This window comes from Phycomyces blakesleeanus (assembly GCF_001638985.1).
Source record: "Phycomyces blakesleeanus NRRL 1555(-) unplaced genomic scaffold PHYBLscaffold_25, whole genome shotgun sequence".
Lineage (NCBI taxonomy): Eukaryota > Fungi > Mucoromycota > Mucoromycetes > Mucorales > Phycomycetaceae > Phycomyces > Phycomyces blakesleeanus.
This window is the reverse complement of record NW_017265158.1, coordinates 249552-268305: the sequence shown is the minus strand read 5'-3', so window position 1 is coordinate 268305 and position 18754 is coordinate 249552. Positions and strand designations below refer to the sequence as shown.

Genomic DNA, 18754 nt, shown 5'->3' with positions numbered 1-18754 from the left:
CATATAGGCATTGAGTAGTCAAGTAAAAATCTTTGCATCAGTGTTAATCAAGGCAATAGGTCGCCAGTTCTTCAAACATGTAAGGTCTCCTTTCTTTGGTAGCAAGAAGAGACAGGTAGATTGCCAGGAGGCAGGAAAAACTCCAGTGGTGAGAGCGTCATTGTACAGCTTTTCCAAGATATGAGCACACGCGGAATAGTCAAAAAGGAGACAAAGGATTTCATAGGGTATCCTGTTGGGACCGGGACTGCTGGTAGAAGGAGACTGCTGTGCACCTTCTCGTATGTCTATGATAGAAAAGGAGGAAGTGAATTAGTTTACAAGAGTGTCAGAGAGAACAATATGAGTCGAAAGATTACATAGAAGGTCATCTACAATGGATTGCTCAATGTCATTAGGGAAATACAAATCTTCATAAAATGCAGCTGTGGAATCGGTCATGATAGAAGGCTGTGTCAAAAAGACATTGGTAAAGAGGTGGCATAGGCCAGAGATTGTCTTACAGACTTGTCATGTTTCAATCGTACGTTTCAAGTAACTGACAGAGGTCTCAACTTATTTCTGCCAGTGTTTTCCAGTGTGCAATGTCTGTGTTTCTATTTTTTTGTGTCATATGTCCTGAATCTGTCGTTCCACAAAAGGAAGCTGAAAGTTAATGGAGAGGTTGAGTTGGTACTTTTGTATCAGGTGTGCGCACTTACTCTGCAACTGGGCTTCTGTTGTAGTAAGGTTGCAGCAAGGGCAACAGCAATAAGAGCAGATAAAATGGATGATATTGGTTTTGAGACTATCCCACTGTTCTTGAACAGATAGAGATGTTGGTAGCAAGTAGACAAGAGAATGAATGTGAGAGTCAAGTTGGAGACAGAAATGCTGGTTGTAGAAGAGATGTGGGTTAGCATGTCATAGGCCTTTCCCCAAGACAGTGCCTGAATCAAAGAGAAAAGATGCGGAAACTAGGAAATGGTCTGACCATTGCGGATAAATATCATCCACAGAAGACAAAATATGGTGGGAAAACATATCAGAAGAGAAGAATATATAGTTCAAGATGGAGGACGTTGTACCGCAATAGAAGATAGGCATAGAGATAGAATCAGGCATAGTGATGCAGTTAAAGAGGTGGTCAGAGAGGAATTAGAGTCACATATGAGGTGCAAGTTGGGGACGAGGTGAACGAGTGTAATAGGAGTGATTAAAATCTCCCAGCAGGATGAAGCGTGAAGGATGAGTGGGCAATAATAAAGAGTTAGCAAGCAGGGCAGATAGAAATTTATACCACTGTCCAACTGTAGCTGGGGCGTATACCACACAGATCTGAAAAGAGAAAAATTATTGTTGGTATGCTCAACTGTAGCAGATATATATTGGACACAGACAGAGATTAAAGGGTTGACAATAGAAAGCATAGGAGTTAGGCACACTAAACCACAATGTTGGGACCAAACTGAGGAAGTAGTCCTAAACTGCATATTGAATGTATTCAGTATATCCATATAGGAAGCATGAGTTTCTTGCAGAGCAAGTATATTGACATGCTGAGAGTGTATAGTGTATTTTCTTAATAATCGCAAATTTCAAGATTTGTGTTAATTTTTTATTTCAAATGCCAATATATGAAAATGACATTTAATGTCCATCAGTTTTTTAAAAAATCCTAAATATTGAACTTTATGCAGTCACAACTTTATATATTCATGACAAAAGATCTTTTAAACACAAAGTAATATATAGTATTACTATTTTAGGGGATCAATTCTTATTGTCTGTCATTATCAATAGAAAATCTAGTGTCAATATTTCTCTTTCTCCACTATTAAATTCAAATACCACGTTTTTTCAAGACCTAAATAGTGCTGTTGCAAATGACAAAACTAAACATGTTTTCTGTTTACTTTATAGAGAAACTGTTTCTTAACAAAGTAAATGAAAAAGATATTTAGTTTTGTTATTTCCGACAACACTTTTTAGGTCTTGAAAAAAAACTATCTGAGTACAATTTTTTTGTTGATTATAAGAAAAATACACTATAGGTGGTGAATAAATAATAAGTATAAGGTGGGGTTGACTAATTTTGCCAGTCCCTGGCAGTTTATTGTAGAGATTTTAATCATAAAGTAAGAGCTAGATTTGAAGGATCTTGTCCACCATCATTTTTACCATTCATGGAATCATCTTTTATTTGAGCAAAACACTTGGCAACCTCATCGATGTCATTGTCACTGTAGTATTCCTCATCATTGCTTTTCTTCGTCTCTTCATTACCAAGTTTGTCATCACTGGTCTTAACCAATTGGATGTGGTCATCCATGCCAGTACTAGCTACTGCTTCTATCAGGAAATCAGAATAATTGGCAAGAAGAATATCTGGAATGGCACCTGGGCCGTGTGTGGTCTAGAGAGGGATTCAGTAGCCAAGGGAGGTAGAAGTATGTTCTGCAGGGCGTGCTGTGGGCCGTAGATTGTTTCAGAGGGTAGAAGACCATGATACATCTGAGCGGCTGGGGGTGCAGGGGCATGGGTTGGGGAGTGAGCAGTTTTGCGAGGGCGTTTTGATTTGGCTTCCTTGTTTTGTAGGCATTGATGGGCAAGGTGACCAACCTTACTACAGCAGAAGCAGGTGCGGGTTTCTTTGAGTCTCTTGATGCAAGCTTCTTTCTTGTGACCCATCTCTTTACAAAAAGTATAGTGAGCATCTATATGTGCCCAAGTGGCAAGGAAAGTTATAGTTTCATTATACTTGATCTCATGTTCCAAGTGACGCAGATGAAGATCAGGATTAGATGGGCGTAGCATATGGATGGTATCTGTGCTGTTGGGGTAGTTATATTTCAAATTCAAGGATATTTTCTGACCTGTCCATATATAGCAAGGCAGTGGTAAAGATTCTTGGCAAGTTCATCAAAATCCGCATATCAGTGAAGAGGAAGTCGAGACACATATAAGCACAAGAGCTTAAGCATCAAAGAAATAGTGGGAGAAGCAAAGACAGTACATTCATTAAAAGGAAAGCCAACTTGGCATGCGCGTGAGCATGCTTCTTGGTCTACTAGATGGAATTCAAAGGAGGTGCAGGAAGTACAAGAGGCATATGTGAGGCCGCGGCCAACACCCAATGGGAAGGTGGTATTAATAGCATCAAAGAACAAAGGACAGAGAGGGTTTCCCTCAGCAGGGATCTCGTAAAAAACAAAAAATGGAGAGGAGTCTTCTTTCCATATGCATGGAGCACCATTATCAGTGATGGAGCCGACAATGCAAGATGTACAAGAATTGTTTATAGGCTTAACAGCCGCAGCTACATAAGATTGAGACAATGGTAGTGAGTCAGTTAGTGTAGATGGAGTGTTAAGTGATAGCGTGGGTGAGCCAGGAGGTGGTGAGGGGTCCCTTGGTAGGAGTGATGGAGTCTTAGCAGGAAGAGCCATGTCCTATAGACAGACTACTCAGGTCTGAACTAAAAATAGTCATACTTTTCTATATGAGTCCAAGTTCAAGAAGGGAGCTCCAATCTGTCTTACACTGGAAAAATGATCTGACATATGTATGTGTAAAGGCGTAGTTACTTAGGTGTCAAGATGGGGTTTAATATTGAGTCCAGATACATATCATCATGTAACAAGTTCGTCTTAGCACCATGTGCCATGACCAGCTTTACACATGTGTGGAGTCAAATAAAAATGATGGAGATATGGTTCTTCAGCACTTTTGGTGTGCTGATCTGACCTGGGATATTGAAAAGAGTTTTTTGAAACCAAGGTTTTATTTTTATATGTTTTATATGGAGCTTTAAAGATGGCTAATATATTTATTTTTGATCTTGATATAGTAGTATAGTTCAACATTACACCTCTTCCTTATCTTTTATATCCAAATAAATTCAATACTTTAGCAATTCTTTGGATTCTGAATCATAGTTTAGTTCAATCGTTTTTATTTTAATTTCAGAAATTGTTTTATTGGTAAAAGTTTATAATAGTATTTATTTGGAAAGAACAGAATGTTTCTAGAACTATAACAATCTTATAGTATTGATTTATTGAATATCCGTTATTACTTCTACTGGTCTGCTTGATACTGTTTGAATAAAATAATTATCTACAGAAAATAAATACCTGAAAATATAAAAAGAAAGCAGACTGTTTATTGAAATACAACAGTCTTTAAGAAGCATAGACAAATTATTAGCTATGTGTACTGGGTACTACATTTAATGTAGTATGCTTTTACATTTTGTGTACACTTTTATACTTATATTGTAAATATTGGAAAAGAGTGAGCAAAAAATAGATTTTGATATTGATAATCCATGACATTCCTTGATATCTTTCACTATAAAAATAACGAAAAACATTAATTTTTGTGAATCAAATAAAATAATAAATAATTTACATACCAGTAGTAAGAATATATATTAACAGAGATAGATTGTCTTTGTAAACACTTGATAGAACTCTAGTAAAAAATAATAATATTTTATGTTAACACATTATAGTATTAATATAACTAAAATAAAAAATAAAGTAGTGATCCTTACTATATAATGTCATTTCCAGCTGTATAATGTAAGGGAAATCAAAGACAGGATTAATAGTGCTCATCTATAATAAGACTTCATTTTAGTAAGATACATGTCAAAATAATATATATATATATACACTACCTTGATGTTTTTAACCAAATTCATTTGTAGCAGTTATTCTTGATGATCAAGTCTGTAATAAAAAAAACAAGTCAGAAGGATTTTTATAGATGTCAATTTCGCAAAATATAATATTGACCTTTGTTAATCTGGACAGCAATTGTGAAATGAATGCATTTAAATGAGAGCAAACAAGTATCTATTATGATAAAAAAGAATGTATTAATTTTTATTGTTTATAAAAAAGTATTTAATAAAGAAGTATGTTACCAAAAAAAGCCACTAATATAATAATGACAAACGTTGGAAAAGAGGAAAGAAGCAGAAAAGAAGAAAGAAAAATACGTAATTTTTTTTCTGCGTTTGAAACAAAATACTGAAAAGCTAACCCAATAAACAATAGCAAAAAAAAACTGAAAATTGGTGATCAATTGCAGCCAAAAAATGTATTAAGACCAATTTGCGTCTCAGTGTTTCAAGAAGTTGTCCTTGAAGTGTTCCTGAACCATCACTACTGTCTATAAATACTTAATATTTCTACTTGCAATTCAATGTTACTCACTCTTGATTATATCATCTCAAAAAATCTATGTTGCAAATTTACTGTAATTTACATGACAAAATAGATGGATTGTCTCTTATAAAAGAGAATAAAAAAGAAAAAGAACTAATATTAACAATTGAAAACATTATGATGTATTACAGATAATATCTATCCCCAACTGCAGACTCACTCCTTCTCTTACAAGCACTGATGTCCAGTTGCTACAAGCTTTGAATGCGATGAAAGAAGAGATGAACACCATGAAGGATAAGATTATCCTGATAGGCACAAGAATTGATGTAGTCATCACTGGTAACACAACTGCCATCAATGGAATTGATGTCTTGTCTGCCCTCCCAGCACCTGTGAATATATCTACTATTGTTGCATCCACATCTGCTGCCCTTCCCACCTCCAAATCAGATGATACTAACATTGTATTTGTAAGTATAAAGATACAAAAAACACTTGTCAATCTTGTTGCTAGTTAAAATATGATAGGGATACATCTATGGTTATATGTGGAACCCAAAGCTAAAATCAAGAGACCAAGCAGAAATTCAAGTGAATGCCATAAAACCAAAGTGGGCAGTTGATATTCATTTTGATTGCTCTCCAAATAGAGAGTTAGTCAAACAACTCTTGTATTACTTGGAAAAGAAGTTTGCTGGCACTGATATGAGGATACACGACCTTCGTAAGTGTATATACACAAACTTCTGTAGTAGATGTTGCCAGCAAAGGGAACTTCCAGAAACAAGACAAGCCTTGAATACTAATTCAAGAAGATCTGGCTGTGAAACTGATGTAAACTATATTTTCAATTTATGCTAAATAATAACAATAAGAATATTAATTGTATTGTCTTTTTCCTTTAGAACTACACTTGCCGTCGCCTTGCTTATGATGCTTACAAGGCTGACATTGATCTCAACATGGGTTGAAACTGCTCTGGACTGATCCAAAAGTCAGTCATGTCTGAAGGCGAATCAGACAATGATATGTCCTCCTCTCAGTCAAGAAATGAGATTCATGTTGCTTGCCTAAGTTGGAGAAGTGACGAGGTAAAACCTAACTTTTTTTTGAATGATGCCAGGCTGATTGTTAATATATGTTTATTACTTAGCTTAACAACTTCATTACGGAGGTTGACTCGTTTGTTGTAAAGCAATTGGGTGCAAATTCCTGCCAACTGCTTAAGAGTGTTTATGGTAGAACAGTGGAATCAACAGCCCCAATTGATTTGGATCTTGCTCTACCTCAATGGGCTCTTAAATGTGGGTCATAAATAAAACTCATTTTTTGTCTTTTTTTTTACTCTCAAAATTTCTTAACACATATGTATTGTTCGCAACATATATAATAAGACTACATTAGCTTATGTATTAAAATTTTTTATTAAAAAAGAAATGTATTAAATATTAATTATATTGTTTGTGTGGTAAAGTATTGACAAGTATTTTCTTATTATTTGTGCTAGTTTTATAATCACATGTTGCAACAACTGATGATATTTGATGTACTGGTAAGATACATTCAAAATCACATTTGATAAAATCTGCATTGCAGATGTCAACACTTTCCAACTTTCTTGAACAGTCATGCTTAATCTGGAACCACTTAACAAATGCAAACATGTGTTTATCTTGATAAACGATATGTGTTTGGAGCTCTGCACTGCAAAAGGAGGGTGGATTCAGTTGAATTTTATTTTTTGAATTTTGGCAAAATTTGGAAAAATATTTCAAACACCATCATTTTTCAATATATTTTTTTCTTGAGATGTGAATTTGCAATTTTTTCTGATTGTATTAAATAAACACAGATACAAACACAAATATTTATTAATTAGGCAATAAATCGCACAATTGTCTTAAAAAATATATGTTTCGATTGACTTGGCAGAAAAATAAAAAATAAAAATAAAATATTAAATGTTAAATGTAGTATTTAATTATTTTTCTGGAAGGAAAAACTTGTTGTTACAGATGCACCTAATTTAGACTCAATAATATTTTTATTGCATCCCAAAAAATACTGATTTTTATTAGAATATAATAATATATGATATATGACTTATTTTTAATAAGAAAGTATATCAAAAAAATTGAAAAAAAGAGCAAGAATTGATGTCATAAAAAAAATACAAGAAAAAGAAAATCCAAAAAAGACCACTTGCCAAAATGAGCAAGAATTGATGTTATGTTAAAAAAATGCAAAAGAGAAAAACTACGCCATTATATCAGTGATTATTAAATTGAAGCCCCATTAATAATCAGGCACACTTTTTTAAGAAAAGATTGCTGTATCAAAATACATTTGTAATTCTTACTAATAGGGACGGTAAGCTCAATGTAGTCAATGACATAGTGAACAAGATATATCAACTCATTATTAATGACAAAAATAAAAGACATATAAAAGATGAAAATAAAATATAGTATACACCTCTTTATTATTTTATTATTATTAATATTATTCTTACTGTTATGAATTCTACAACTAAAACCTACACTGTTATGTGTACATGTTCATCATGTACCAAAAATTCAATTGGCGGAATTTTGCAAAATGCACAGATCTTTAAGTGTCATAATGATGCTGATAAGTTATTAGACGTTGGCCCAAAAAATTGAGGTATATGACATTTGAGTAGTACACACATTACTGGATAAATTGTAATCTAATATTTTTTTTGTTAATTATCAGTTAATACAGAAGTTGTTGAAGAAGAGACAGAAGTTGAGATGGTAGATATATCTGAAACATTGATTGATTGTTAGTATAAAATTTCTTTTTAATAAATCATAATTTAGATAGCTAATAGTCTGGCTTTACTATAGATGAAGACAATTATTTTATTGTATCAGCCGAAACTACCATACAGAGTGTATCTTTTTTGAGAGAAGACGAGATTTTTCAATTCAAAGAGTCTGATGTCGAGACAACATCATTGGCTTCTGACAATGACAATCCTGATTCAAGTGATGAGTCTGAAGATGAGAGCAAAGTTGAGGTTGCCAGTGTTGAAGTTTTGAAGACATGGTTGCTTCCAGTATGTATACATTTAAAAAAGAAATATACATAAATTGTGTTACAAATAATTAACAGAAATACTTGCCTTTGTAGTTGCTTCTTTAAAAATTCATGAAATGTCTCAAACAAGCCAATTCATAGCTCTATTTGGCGTTATCTTTCAGGCGTTTTACTTGGTTCAAGCAGGTGGAACTGCTATATCAAAATTTTTCCGCCATCTTCTTGTTGCCTTTGATAAGGATACCGATCTCCCACTCATCATTGATGCATTAAAGACTATGACCAGCTTCAATTTCATGACAAAAAGCATCGTCAAATACACCATCTGCAACAAGTGCTTTGCAATTTACCTACCAGGCAATTGCCAACCAAATTGCACATTCGAAAAATACACAACCACACCATTAACATACTGCAGAGATCCTCTTTTCTCTGACACTGAAGCTGATCGCCCTGTCCCTCTCATGATTTTCCCATACAACTCGCTCAAGAATGCATTGGCACAGCATTTCGCCAAACCTGGGTTTGAGCATCAAATCGTTTAATGGAGATCAAGGGAAACCGTAAACAGTACCTTGTTGGACGTCTATGATGGTGCAATGTGGTCTGAGCTCCTTGATGAAGATGACGAGCCTTTTGTGAATCATAACCATTCTTTAATGTTGACATTGAATGTGGATTGGTTTCAACCATCCAATGGTCATACACATGCAAGTGGGGCCTTGTACCTGTCAATGAACAATCTGCCTAGGGAAGAAAGAATGAAGCCGGAAAACATTATCCTTGTCAGTGTCATGCCTGGTCCAAAGGAAGCAAAGATCGACCAGATGAACAACTTCTTGGAACCTCTGGTAGACGAGCTGGTAGAGTTATATGGTGGCATAACTATGAAAACTCCAGAGTTCCCCAATGGTACTAGTATCCACGCTGCTCTTATGTGTGTTGCTTGCGACATACCTGCTGCAAGAAAGACTGCTGGATTTACAGGATTTGCAAGTACAAACGCCTGTCACATATGCAAGCATCATTTCACTGTTGTTGCTGAAACAAGTAAGATCAATTATTCTGGATTCGATCATGAGAACTGGGTCTCCCAAACAAAAGAGGAAAATGCAACCAAAGATGAGATGTGGTTCTGCACAGAATCTGATGCAGAGAGAGCTGTTTTGGAGATGCAGCATGGCACCCGTTTTTCTGAGTTGCATTGCCTACACTACTTTGATCCCGTTCGATGCACAATTGTTGATCCCATGCACAATGTGTTTCTTGGGACAGCAAAGCGTATGATCAGTGTTTGGAAAGACCTGAGGTATCTCCCAACTGCTGTTCTCGTCCATATGTAACGTCTTGCTAATGGTATTCTTGTTCCTCCTGGGTATGTCATTTTATCAACAAAGATCGAATCTGGTTTCCCATATATGATGGCAGACAAGTGGCAATCGTGGTGTCTCATTTATTTGTTGGTGGTACTAAAAGACGCTTTGCCTGAAGACAACTACAAAAACTGGACTCTCTTTGTAAAAGCATGCCGAAAGTTGACCAGTCCTTCAGTCACATATCCAGAAATTGACAGCGCACACCAGCTTCTTGGAGAATTTGGAAAAGAGTGTGAGACTCTTTATGGAGAGAGCAGCATCACGCCAAATATGCACTTGCATATGCACTTGCGTGAGTCAATGCTTAACTTTGGTTTGGTATATGCATTCTGGCTGTGTAGCTTTGAGAGATACAACGGCAAGTTGAAGAACATCAAGACAAACCGTCGCAATGGTCTTGAGGTCACCTTCATGAGAGTCTTCCTGGAGAAAACATTCATTGGTAGCTTTCTTCAAGCATATTCTACTAATTTTTCATCACCACTGATAGAGTTCCTTGAGGGGGTTGCCCAAGTAAAATCAAATTCCGACAGCTCTTCTCCCTTGAATTTGGATGCTGGTCACCCTCCTGCGTTGCCATTTAGCTTAGCAATGTTCCAGCAAGCTGCTACCAATCCATGATACAATGTCACCGGAAGTGAGGCCTTGCCCCCGACCACATTGCCAATCAAGTTGCAGCCTTTGACTATGATGAAGGATGATCACTATCAGTGGTTATTTGAATTCTATGTCAAGGCTTACCAGAGTACAAGTGTTTCCTTCTGTGTGATAGGGAGAATCCCAATTGGTGAGGATGTATTTGTGAACAATTGGATTCAAAAGGTGAAGAAGATTTCGTTGCTGGGGCAAGAGTACTGCAGTGGTGAAAAGAAGAAGCACGGGTCTTTTGTGAGGGTATTGTTTCTTGAGAGAACAAATGACGATGTATCTGAATTCCCTGGTCAAATAGAGTATTTATTTACTTATACAATCAAGGTCAGTAGAGTCAAAAGAGTGTCAACGTTTGCACTCATTAAATAGTTTCCCGCCTACCATTCAAGTAGTCATCAGCCATTAGCTGATCAAGGTCTGCAGTTGTGGGACAAGGGATTTATGGAAGAAGATGCTTCGTGCATTATTCCAGTGCATCGTCTGCATTTGTGCTTTGCGTTGACTACGCATAAAATGCAGAGTGGGACGCAAAAGCACCTGGTTATTCCACTGCCTAGAAAAGTAGTCACATAAAAAACAAAAAAATAACAACTATTTAGGTTACCTGTATAAATAATTATAATACGATTTTTTTTGACTGTAAAAAGGTTTAGCTTTATTTATCTCTGTATTCTTATTTAGTTTTAACATTACTTCTCTATTAAGTATTTAAAAGAGCAATAGTAAATTATATTACCAGTTTTTTTAACTATTAATAAATAGTAAAAACCAATATTTATTTCTCTTGCTTTTATCAATAATATAAAAGACAAAAAAACTTGTATATTTAATACCCGACATTTACCATTTTCTTAGCCTTTATTATATATTCTTGCTAATATTGGTATTATAATTTCCAATAAAAAAAATGAGGATAAAACAATCAGGGTTATATAATTAAATAATTGCTTTGTATATATATATTTTTTTATTAATTGGCTTTAAAATAAAATAAAATAAAATAATAATTTATTATTTTGATTTTTGATTTTGTCTTTTTCTTTTTCCTTTTATTTATATATTAATTGCTTCTCATCTTGACAATACCGCCTGATTATATCTTATCACTTCACCTCACATCATTCAACACAATCAATAAATATCATTAAAGTACTATATGTGCTTTGTAAACAAAATAACGATTTATTGTTGGCATGTGTGAATCTAAGCAGTAACACATTCCTTTTTCTTGTTTGATAACTCGGTGTTTCTCAAAATAATTGAATAGACAGAATTGCCAATGGCGTCTGGTCCCTTGTTAGCAAGTCTCTGTTTCTTCAAAACAGTAAAGTATTCATCCACCTGCATTATAATATAAATACTTTTGAGTTAGAAGTATTAAAAAAATAACTTTTATCATGAGAGCCTTACCAAGAGATGTCTATTTCTAGGAGTATATCTAGTTTTATTTTTCTCCTCATCTGACTCAATATCAGACAACATGTCATAGTCCAGAAGGTCAACAACAGTCTCACCAAACTTAGACTCAAGGTTTGCCTTGTCAGCTAAGTGAATTGCTTTGTAGTCTGCAAGAATCTGAAAAAAAAGTTAAAATAGTTTACACAAAAACTGTTGACTATACTTATGTTTCTCTTTCTGGACCGGCGTCGAGAAATCTGATTTTGTCGAGCTATCTTTTCTGGCAAAGCTTTTGCCCTTTGAAGCATATACAAAATATGTCTTCAGGTTTTCTCTTCCACAACTGCAGACGAAACAGACTTTACTTCAGCTTGCTGATGTGTGTAGCTCTGCACTACATCAGCAATGGGATGGTTGGATGTTGAGAAGGCACCCTCATTGACCATCAATGGCATTGTTGCCAGAACTGCTCATGTTTGAGACTGGATCAATCTCTGCAAAATATAATGTAAGTAACTTAGCAATATTCTATTACTAATATATATCCTACTGAAACCGTTGGAAGGTGGTACTTTATATATTATCCTGTGGTAAGAGCCTGACCAATGGGACTATGGTTCGAATTGTTATTCTGGCCATTGGTTGCTCCCATGTTGTAGTAGACCTTCTCCAGAAGTGAATGAGATTCATTCAGCCGGGTGCTCATGGTGGACAAAGTGGACAGTACAGTACCATCTAGCTCTGCGCTAACTGTCAAGCTGGGAAGAATTTGTCATTGTCTTGTGCTTGCTGCTGTCCCAGTGGTTTGTTGAACAGACTTTTTTGTAGTCATCTTTTTCGTTTTTTTGATTTGCTGTATATTAGAAGACATGAATTGAGATATTTAAGGCTAATGAAAGAAATGGAAACAATGTGAATACTTTAATAATTAGAGTTGGGTTTCTTTAAAATAATAAAATAAATAAAAACATACATAAATGTGGAAAGTAAGGCACCAAAAGATTATTTTTCTGATGATGCTCTTTATAGCATTTTGATCTCTATATTATACTTTTCTTTATAAGCCGACTTGAAAAGGCATTTGTAATAGCTTACATCTATTACAAAGATGTGAGAGATTATAGTTTAGTACATAATGTCTTGGCTCAATCGAGATGGGTTGAATGACTTTCAATTTGCTAAATTGATTCTATCAGTTTCTCAGGGTCAACAATCATAAAATTATAATTTTGAATTTCCCCTGTTTTTTTTAATTTTTTCTTTGTTCTTCTTTACTTCTTTCTTAATGTCTAACATGGTAAGCATCAACTCACATCAAAGTTTCAAAACCTAATCATCTTGTTGTTTTTATTTTAGCATAATACTCTATGCTTTAAAACACCAAGTCCTTCTTAACTGCCTCAAAAATAATGATAAAAAGGTGATAAAAATATACTTGAATATTTATTCATGATTTATGTATTAATTATTCTGTTTAGATTTTTCTGGCTCATTAACAAAAGCATATACCTCTGAAGGGTTTACAAAATAGTATGTTTTATAAATATTAACGTACACCTTCAAGATACAACTTGTATTTGTTATTTTTCTTATGTATACCATACACTCTATAGTCACTGGTCTTTATCTCGGTCCTCTTTTTTGATTATATACCAACTCTTATTCTCTACAGACAGACAAGTAAGTAAATAATCATTCCATTTCTTTGTATGTAATTCTAATGAAAAGAAATTATTTTATAGATAATATCTCCATTTCCTGCATGCCATCTCTTTTACTGTATTGAATAATTGGTAAGCAAAAAATAGTCTGATACTCTTTATTTCATTCTAATAAAAAATTATATTTTATAGATAATGTCATTGTATTTTCTGTTTGTCAACTCTTCTGTTTTCTGAACTGTCTGGTAAGCAAACCATAGTCTTATTTACTTTGTATTGTATTTATAAAAGTTATTATTTTTATAGACAATATCACTATAATTGAGACATTTAACTAAAACATTGATATATCTATCTTTATGTTAAAGACATCTATCTGTTCTCATGTTTAACTTTATTGTAAGTACATTCATATTTTTTAAATAATCTGTTGCTCTCAAATAAATATACCTAGAACATTCTTTCTAATCCACCCTATAATTATTTTTTATAAAAGTAAACAAATGGGCCAAGAAGGCGTGCCGCAGCAAGCAATGGAATACAGTAGGGGTCGATTGCACCAGGGGTGGACCAATGGATGTTCGAAAGGAATAACATAATATCCACTAAAATAAATGACGGCATCGAGTGTGATGTTTCTACCCAATTGCAACAGAAGACGATTAGTGATGTAGACGAATAGAAATAGCTATAAACAATAAGAAAGTTTTTTCAAACCAATAAAAACCTTTAAAATGACCCATAAACCTCTAAATCTTGACTAAATCTTGACTAAATCTTGACCAAATCTTGACCAAATCTCTTCTTTAACAACCCATATATAGTAATAAAAAGATGTTGAATATTATGTGCTGTATTTAAAAAAATCCAAAACCAATATAAAATGAAAAATCTGCAGTCTGATAAAAGTGCATCTATATTTTCATAACCAAAATATATCACATAAAAGTATATCACACTTTTTCTTTTTGCATTCCTAAAATTCAGTATACTAATTGTATTTATTTAGCTCACAAATTTTAAAAAATTGGCATCATAAATTCCAATCGAATTTATGCTGAATTCTATTCATTCAGACAGTATTTGGTCAAGATTTAGTATACTGAATTGGCCCTCCTTTTGCAGTGATTTGGGTGACAGCATAAGGACATGAAGGAGAGACTAACAATGACACCCCCATTGATTCGCAGTAGTTGCCAGCAACAGGAGATCCATAGAGATGATATTGAGACTATAAGGTTGGAAGACGGGCTGGAGATAGAAGCCATGTTTCAATGATAAACAGTATATGAAGAGATTGACAGTGGTTGAGCACATCTTTGATTGCACGAGGTTGAAGTCCATTAGCATTCCTTAATCCTATTGAAAAGTCACTTATTCAATCATAGCAGTGAGAGCATCAAGAGCACGTTTTTTGTTTGGATCATCACCAAAGTGCTCAGCTACTGGATAGGCAAGAATTTCTTCAAGTCCAATCCATCCTGACTGGACAAAGAAGTGAGCAACTGGCAGAACCAAGTGAGAACGCAAAAACTTGAGAGCTTGGAGACAGTAGACATTTTGGAGAACCAAAGCCTGGGTTTCAAGACCAGAGACAGACAAGTTGACAAACTTGGGATCAGCAACATTTTTGAGATCAAGTGGATCAAAGTTGTTGACAAGAGAGACCTTAGCACTAGCTAATTGGGACTTAAATTCCTCAAGATATTGCACATAGACAAGAACGCCAATCACCCCACAAGCAGGAAAGTTAATATCTAACAGGTGACCAGTGTCAACACTAAGAGTGCGGAGAGAGCGGTGCATTTCACTGTGCGTAATACGACGTGAGCGAGGAATATGAACATATTCAAAACCATCAGAACCAGTTTTGTCAGAGAACAGTCTTTGAGAGGCAGCAACCCAGCAGGCAGAAGAAACTCGAGGTGTCTTGGCTAGCAGAATCAAGCTTGTTTTGGTGGCCCAAGTGGAGGCAGCAGTTCCAAGGTCTGCAGTTGACTGAGGTGCAGGAAGAGAAGCAGAGCTGGAAACAGGACCAGTCCCATTGTTTTGCAACAATTGAGATTGGAGATCAGCATTCTCCTGCCAGACATTAGCTAATTGAGCATGCAATTAGACATTTTCAGCAGCAAGTTATTCCAAAGGTGATGTACGTTCGTTAAGTGCGTTGAACTGTGACTGCATACTGGTTAAAAACGTCACAAGTTCGGCTGGAAGACTTTGCATGCAATTAGCAGACAATAATTGTGACATGTTTGGTGATGATCTTGAGATGGCAGCAATCGGCAGAGAAAATGTGAAAATTGATGATAAAATGGCAGGAACAATAGGAAATTTGTTTTTGACAATGGATGCAGTGTTGAGAAGGATAGATGTGTTGTGTTTGACAATGGATGCAATGGTTGAAGCAATATTTTGAATGGATTGATGATATAATTGTATGGATGCAAACTATAAAAACATTATAATGTAAAAAAGTAAAGCTTATGTAAAAGAGAAGTGCCCGTTTAGCTCAGTTGGTTAGAGCGTGGTGCTAATAACGCCAAGGCCACAGGTTCGACCCCTGTAATGGGCATTTTAGTTATGTTTGAATATATTAATCTTTTGTTATTTTGTTGTTTTCGATCTGGGTTGTTCTTCTGTCAAGTCTCGATCTGGTATTTCTTTTCTGGCACTTGTAACTAAGTCGCAGAATCAATACCACTGGGGATTGTCAAGTTTATGAATAGTTTTTTAGATAAGAATAAAGATGCTTTTTATTAAATATATTTCTTGACTATTTATACAAAATGATAATTGATTTCTGGCTAAAAGAATAGCTACGATAATATGTCTTAGATGCCTGTTGTCCAGTAATATCTTCTACAAGTATATTCACCATCTTAAACATCTAAAACATATATGAAAGACCAATCAGCAAAGTCAAGATCTTTTATCCTAAAAAGTCAACTCTTACTGATTGCTTATAACTACTGCTTTTGTTCACCGGTGTCAACTCTGACACTTCTGTCCAATGGAAAAAAGTAGAAAAATACTGACATGTATATATGGGCAAACGGTACTGGAATAATGTGATATATCATAGTTGATATTTTTTTCCACTAGGTTTTAAGGTCATCTAGCACTGTATGTGCAAGACTTACAAACACTACAGTATATGTAGATGGGGGGTTCCACAAGTAAGGTTTGGTAGCACTTTTGATATACTCATTATGCTTAATAAATAAATAAAAATATTTAAAACTACGGATTTATCTCGGTATTTTTGACACAGAACAGGAAAGGTCAAAGATGGATTACATGATGTATATTGCTCCAATGGTTTATCTGTACTACACCTCACCTTTACTGACCACCTTTACTGACCACCTATACTGACAGTTCTTTAAAACCTTCAATCATCAACAGCATAAAAACACGTCTTTAAAATTATGGACCAGTAATATGTTCTTTATTTATTTGGTTTCCCGTTCTTGTTAGGTTGGTAATGGTTTACGCTTTTATTTTTATTGGAAAGAATAGAATGTTTCTTGTGGTGATCCAGACACTCGGATGTTGGATTTATCACATATAAGAACATATTCATATTGGGATAGCGTAGTAGCTATCATCTTGTCAGTATAAAATATATATAAACAATTAAGTAATCAGCCCAATAATTATTACAGTTAGTACTGTAGATAATATCTTAAAGATTGTTAAGATAATTATATCATACTGCCGGGTAAACTGTGTCAGATCGATATGGAGCTAATTTAGTAGGAAGTCCTAAAGCTCTAGTATAAAAGAGAAAAGAATAGCTAAGAGCTAAAGAAGTACGATTTATGACTTGATGTCATAATTGTAACACCGACACTAGTTAAACAGTAAATACACTCTAATAACCAAATATAGTAAAGGAAGAAAGCCTTAAGAAACTAAGACGTAATGACAAGAGCAGATTGTGTTTTCTTATAAAAAGGGACACTTTTTATTTATGAATAAAAAAAACTTATATACAGTCTCAAAGTATTTCTATACGTCTCTATTATCAAATATTTTATTTTTCTATTGTTTCGTACCTGAAGTACCACATTTCTAGGTTTCAAATCTAATAAAGCTATTCTATATCCTCAGCTACTTCTTGCTTGGCAAGCTTGTTATATTTGGGATGAAAAATTTTCTACAAAAAACAAATACCTGAAGAAAATGAGGTGCTCGTTACCTTTTTTTAGGGGTAAGAGCAGTACTCTTTGAGAATAGATAAAACATTAGTGATGGGAGTGCGTGCGTATTTTATACTGCAAATTTTATGGACTAATTAATACTTACATTGGAAGTACTCAGTACAAATGGACAAAGAAATAAAACATTTACAGTAAAGCACGGGATTATGATTTCTTTGACTATAAAACGATAGGAAAGAATTAATTTTTGTGAATTGCGTGATAGAATAATTGATTTACATATCAAAGGCAAAGGATTTCTTTGCAGACCAATATATTATCTGCAAAGCGGTAATATCGTCTCTAGTAGAGAATATACATTAATATACAGTATAAATAATATTATTGTATTTATAGAAGTAAATAAAAGGCTTACCATGACAATGACGGTAGCATGGATGGAAGTTCTTGAGGAATGGCACGTTCGTAAGAGGGATGTTCATCTATAATAGAAATTATATTCAGTTAGATAAATATTAAAAAGAAATAGATTAAAATAAAATAGAATATTACTGTGTCAATATCTGTGTTTGATTGTAGAGAGTATTTTTGGCGATGTGGCCTATATTAAAGAAAGAAAAAAGTCAGAATGATTGTATGGAATGATGGCATAAAGTATATTTACTAACCCTGGCTAATCCGGATGACTGTTGTGAAGATGGCGCATCAGAATGAGACAAAGAGTGAGTTTCTATGACATTAAAATATATTGTTTTTTTTAGTTATACATAAAGAAGTATATATTTCTTTTAAAACAAAGAAAGTGCCTTACCATAAAACCTTGCGAGTGTAAAGAGTGAAGAGAGAGAAACAGAGAATACCTATGACAGACAAAAAAATTAATTCTTTTGTTCTTTGTAAAGAAGTATTTTGAACCAAAAACAATCTTACCAGAAAAATTTGCAAATATAACAAGAATTGAAAAGAGAGAGAAAAGAGGGAAATAACAAAAAACAAATAAAAAAAGTAAAAAAAAAATCTTAAAAAAAAAAGAAAAAAGTGTGTTTAAAACAAAAGACTAAAATGATTTCATCAAGTCCCAAAGCAATATGAAAGCCGATTTACATCTCAGTCATTACAAGAAGTATTAATAGAGATTCATATATCAAATATATTTTGAATATATATAATAATTATACCTTTCATATAATACACTTTCCCTTGCTCTTACTCTCTTGCTACTTACTACACTTATACTCCCAAATCAATACACTTGTTCTAACAATTCAAGTATGTAAACT

General features: G+C 34.2%; 9 protein-coding genes and 1 non-coding gene across 10 annotated transcripts; 6 read left to right on the top strand and 4 right to left on the bottom strand.

Moving 5' to 3' along the window:
- Positions 1 to 18: 18 nt before the first annotated feature.
- On the bottom strand, positions 19 to 902 carry PHYBLDRAFT_68860 (hypothetical protein; the record flags this gene model as incomplete). The annotated part of the gene is made up of 3 exons (XM_018442021.1): positions 19 to 287; positions 360 to 450; positions 702 to 902. 3 exons carry the CDS (start codon positions 900 to 902, stop codon positions 19 to 21), a joined length of 561 nt encoding a protein of 186 aa, XP_018286352.1.
- Positions 903 to 2110: 1208 nt separating this feature from the next.
- Positions 2111 to 2796, bottom strand: PHYBLDRAFT_68859 (hypothetical protein; the record flags this gene model as incomplete). Its single annotated transcript, XM_018442020.1, has 2 exons — positions 2111 to 2395; positions 2602 to 2796. The coding sequence occupies 2 exons, from the start codon at positions 2794 to 2796 to the stop codon at positions 2111 to 2113; spliced, it is 480 nt and encodes a 159-aa protein (XP_018286351.1).
- Positions 2797 to 3053: 257 nt separating this feature from the next.
- Positions 3054 to 3793, top strand: PHYBLDRAFT_68858 (hypothetical protein; the record flags this gene model as incomplete). The annotated part of the gene is made up of 2 exons (XM_018442019.1): positions 3054 to 3322; positions 3634 to 3793. 2 exons carry the CDS (start codon positions 3054 to 3056, stop codon positions 3791 to 3793), a joined length of 429 nt encoding a protein of 142 aa, XP_018286350.1.
- A 1400-nt stretch (positions 3794 to 5193) lies between these two features.
- Positions 5194 to 5958, top strand: PHYBLDRAFT_173314 (hypothetical protein; the record flags this gene model as incomplete). The annotated part of the gene is made up of 4 exons (XM_018437001.1): positions 5194 to 5247; positions 5348 to 5629; positions 5688 to 5883; positions 5912 to 5958. The coding sequence occupies 4 exons, from the start codon at positions 5194 to 5196 to the stop codon at positions 5956 to 5958; spliced, it is 579 nt and encodes a 192-aa protein (XP_018286349.1).
- Positions 5959 to 8956: 2998 nt separating this feature from the next.
- Positions 8957 to 9565, top strand: PHYBLDRAFT_117547 (hypothetical protein; the record flags this gene model as incomplete). Its single annotated transcript, XM_018428584.1, has 1 exon — positions 8957 to 9565. One exon carries the CDS (start codon positions 8957 to 8959, stop codon positions 9563 to 9565), a length of 609 nt encoding a protein of 202 aa, XP_018286348.1.
- A 723-nt stretch (positions 9566 to 10288) lies between these two features.
- Positions 10289 to 10822, top strand: PHYBLDRAFT_150493 (hypothetical protein; the record flags this gene model as incomplete). Its single annotated transcript, XM_018432486.1, has 2 exons — positions 10289 to 10522; positions 10619 to 10822. The coding sequence occupies 2 exons, from the start codon at positions 10289 to 10291 to the stop codon at positions 10820 to 10822; spliced, it is 438 nt and encodes a 145-aa protein (XP_018286347.1).
- Positions 10823 to 11452: 630 nt separating this feature from the next.
- Positions 11453 to 12353, bottom strand: PHYBLDRAFT_150492 (hypothetical protein; the record flags this gene model as incomplete). Its single annotated transcript, XM_018432485.1, has 5 exons — positions 11453 to 11590; positions 11660 to 11824; positions 11891 to 11944; positions 12013 to 12116; positions 12251 to 12353. The coding sequence occupies 5 exons, from the start codon at positions 12351 to 12353 to the stop codon at positions 11453 to 11455; spliced, it is 564 nt and encodes a 187-aa protein (XP_018286346.1).
- A 429-nt stretch (positions 12354 to 12782) lies between these two features.
- Positions 12783 to 13902, top strand: PHYBLDRAFT_173311 (hypothetical protein; the record flags this gene model as incomplete). Its single annotated transcript, XM_018437000.1, has 6 exons — positions 12783 to 12852; positions 13126 to 13177; positions 13261 to 13327; positions 13501 to 13511; positions 13677 to 13711; positions 13805 to 13902. The coding sequence occupies 6 exons, from the start codon at positions 12783 to 12785 to the stop codon at positions 13900 to 13902; spliced, it is 333 nt and encodes a 110-aa protein (XP_018286345.1).
- A 780-nt stretch (positions 13903 to 14682) lies between these two features.
- On the bottom strand, positions 14683 to 18659 carry PHYBLDRAFT_173310 (hypothetical protein; the record flags this gene model as incomplete). The annotated part of the gene is made up of 10 exons (XM_018436999.1): positions 14683 to 15404; positions 15462 to 15759; positions 16265 to 16369; positions 16452 to 16523; positions 17027 to 17084; positions 17513 to 17538; positions 17620 to 17693; positions 17890 to 17956; positions 18143 to 18204; positions 18653 to 18659. The coding sequence occupies 10 exons, from the start codon at positions 18657 to 18659 to the stop codon at positions 14683 to 14685; spliced, it is 1491 nt and encodes a 496-aa protein (XP_018286344.1).
- PHYBLDRAFT_t228 lies at positions 15810 to 15883 on the top strand. Its single transcript has one exon. It is a non-coding gene; the product is annotated as a tRNA-Ile (tRNA).
- Positions 18660 to 18754: the final 95 nt, after the last annotated feature.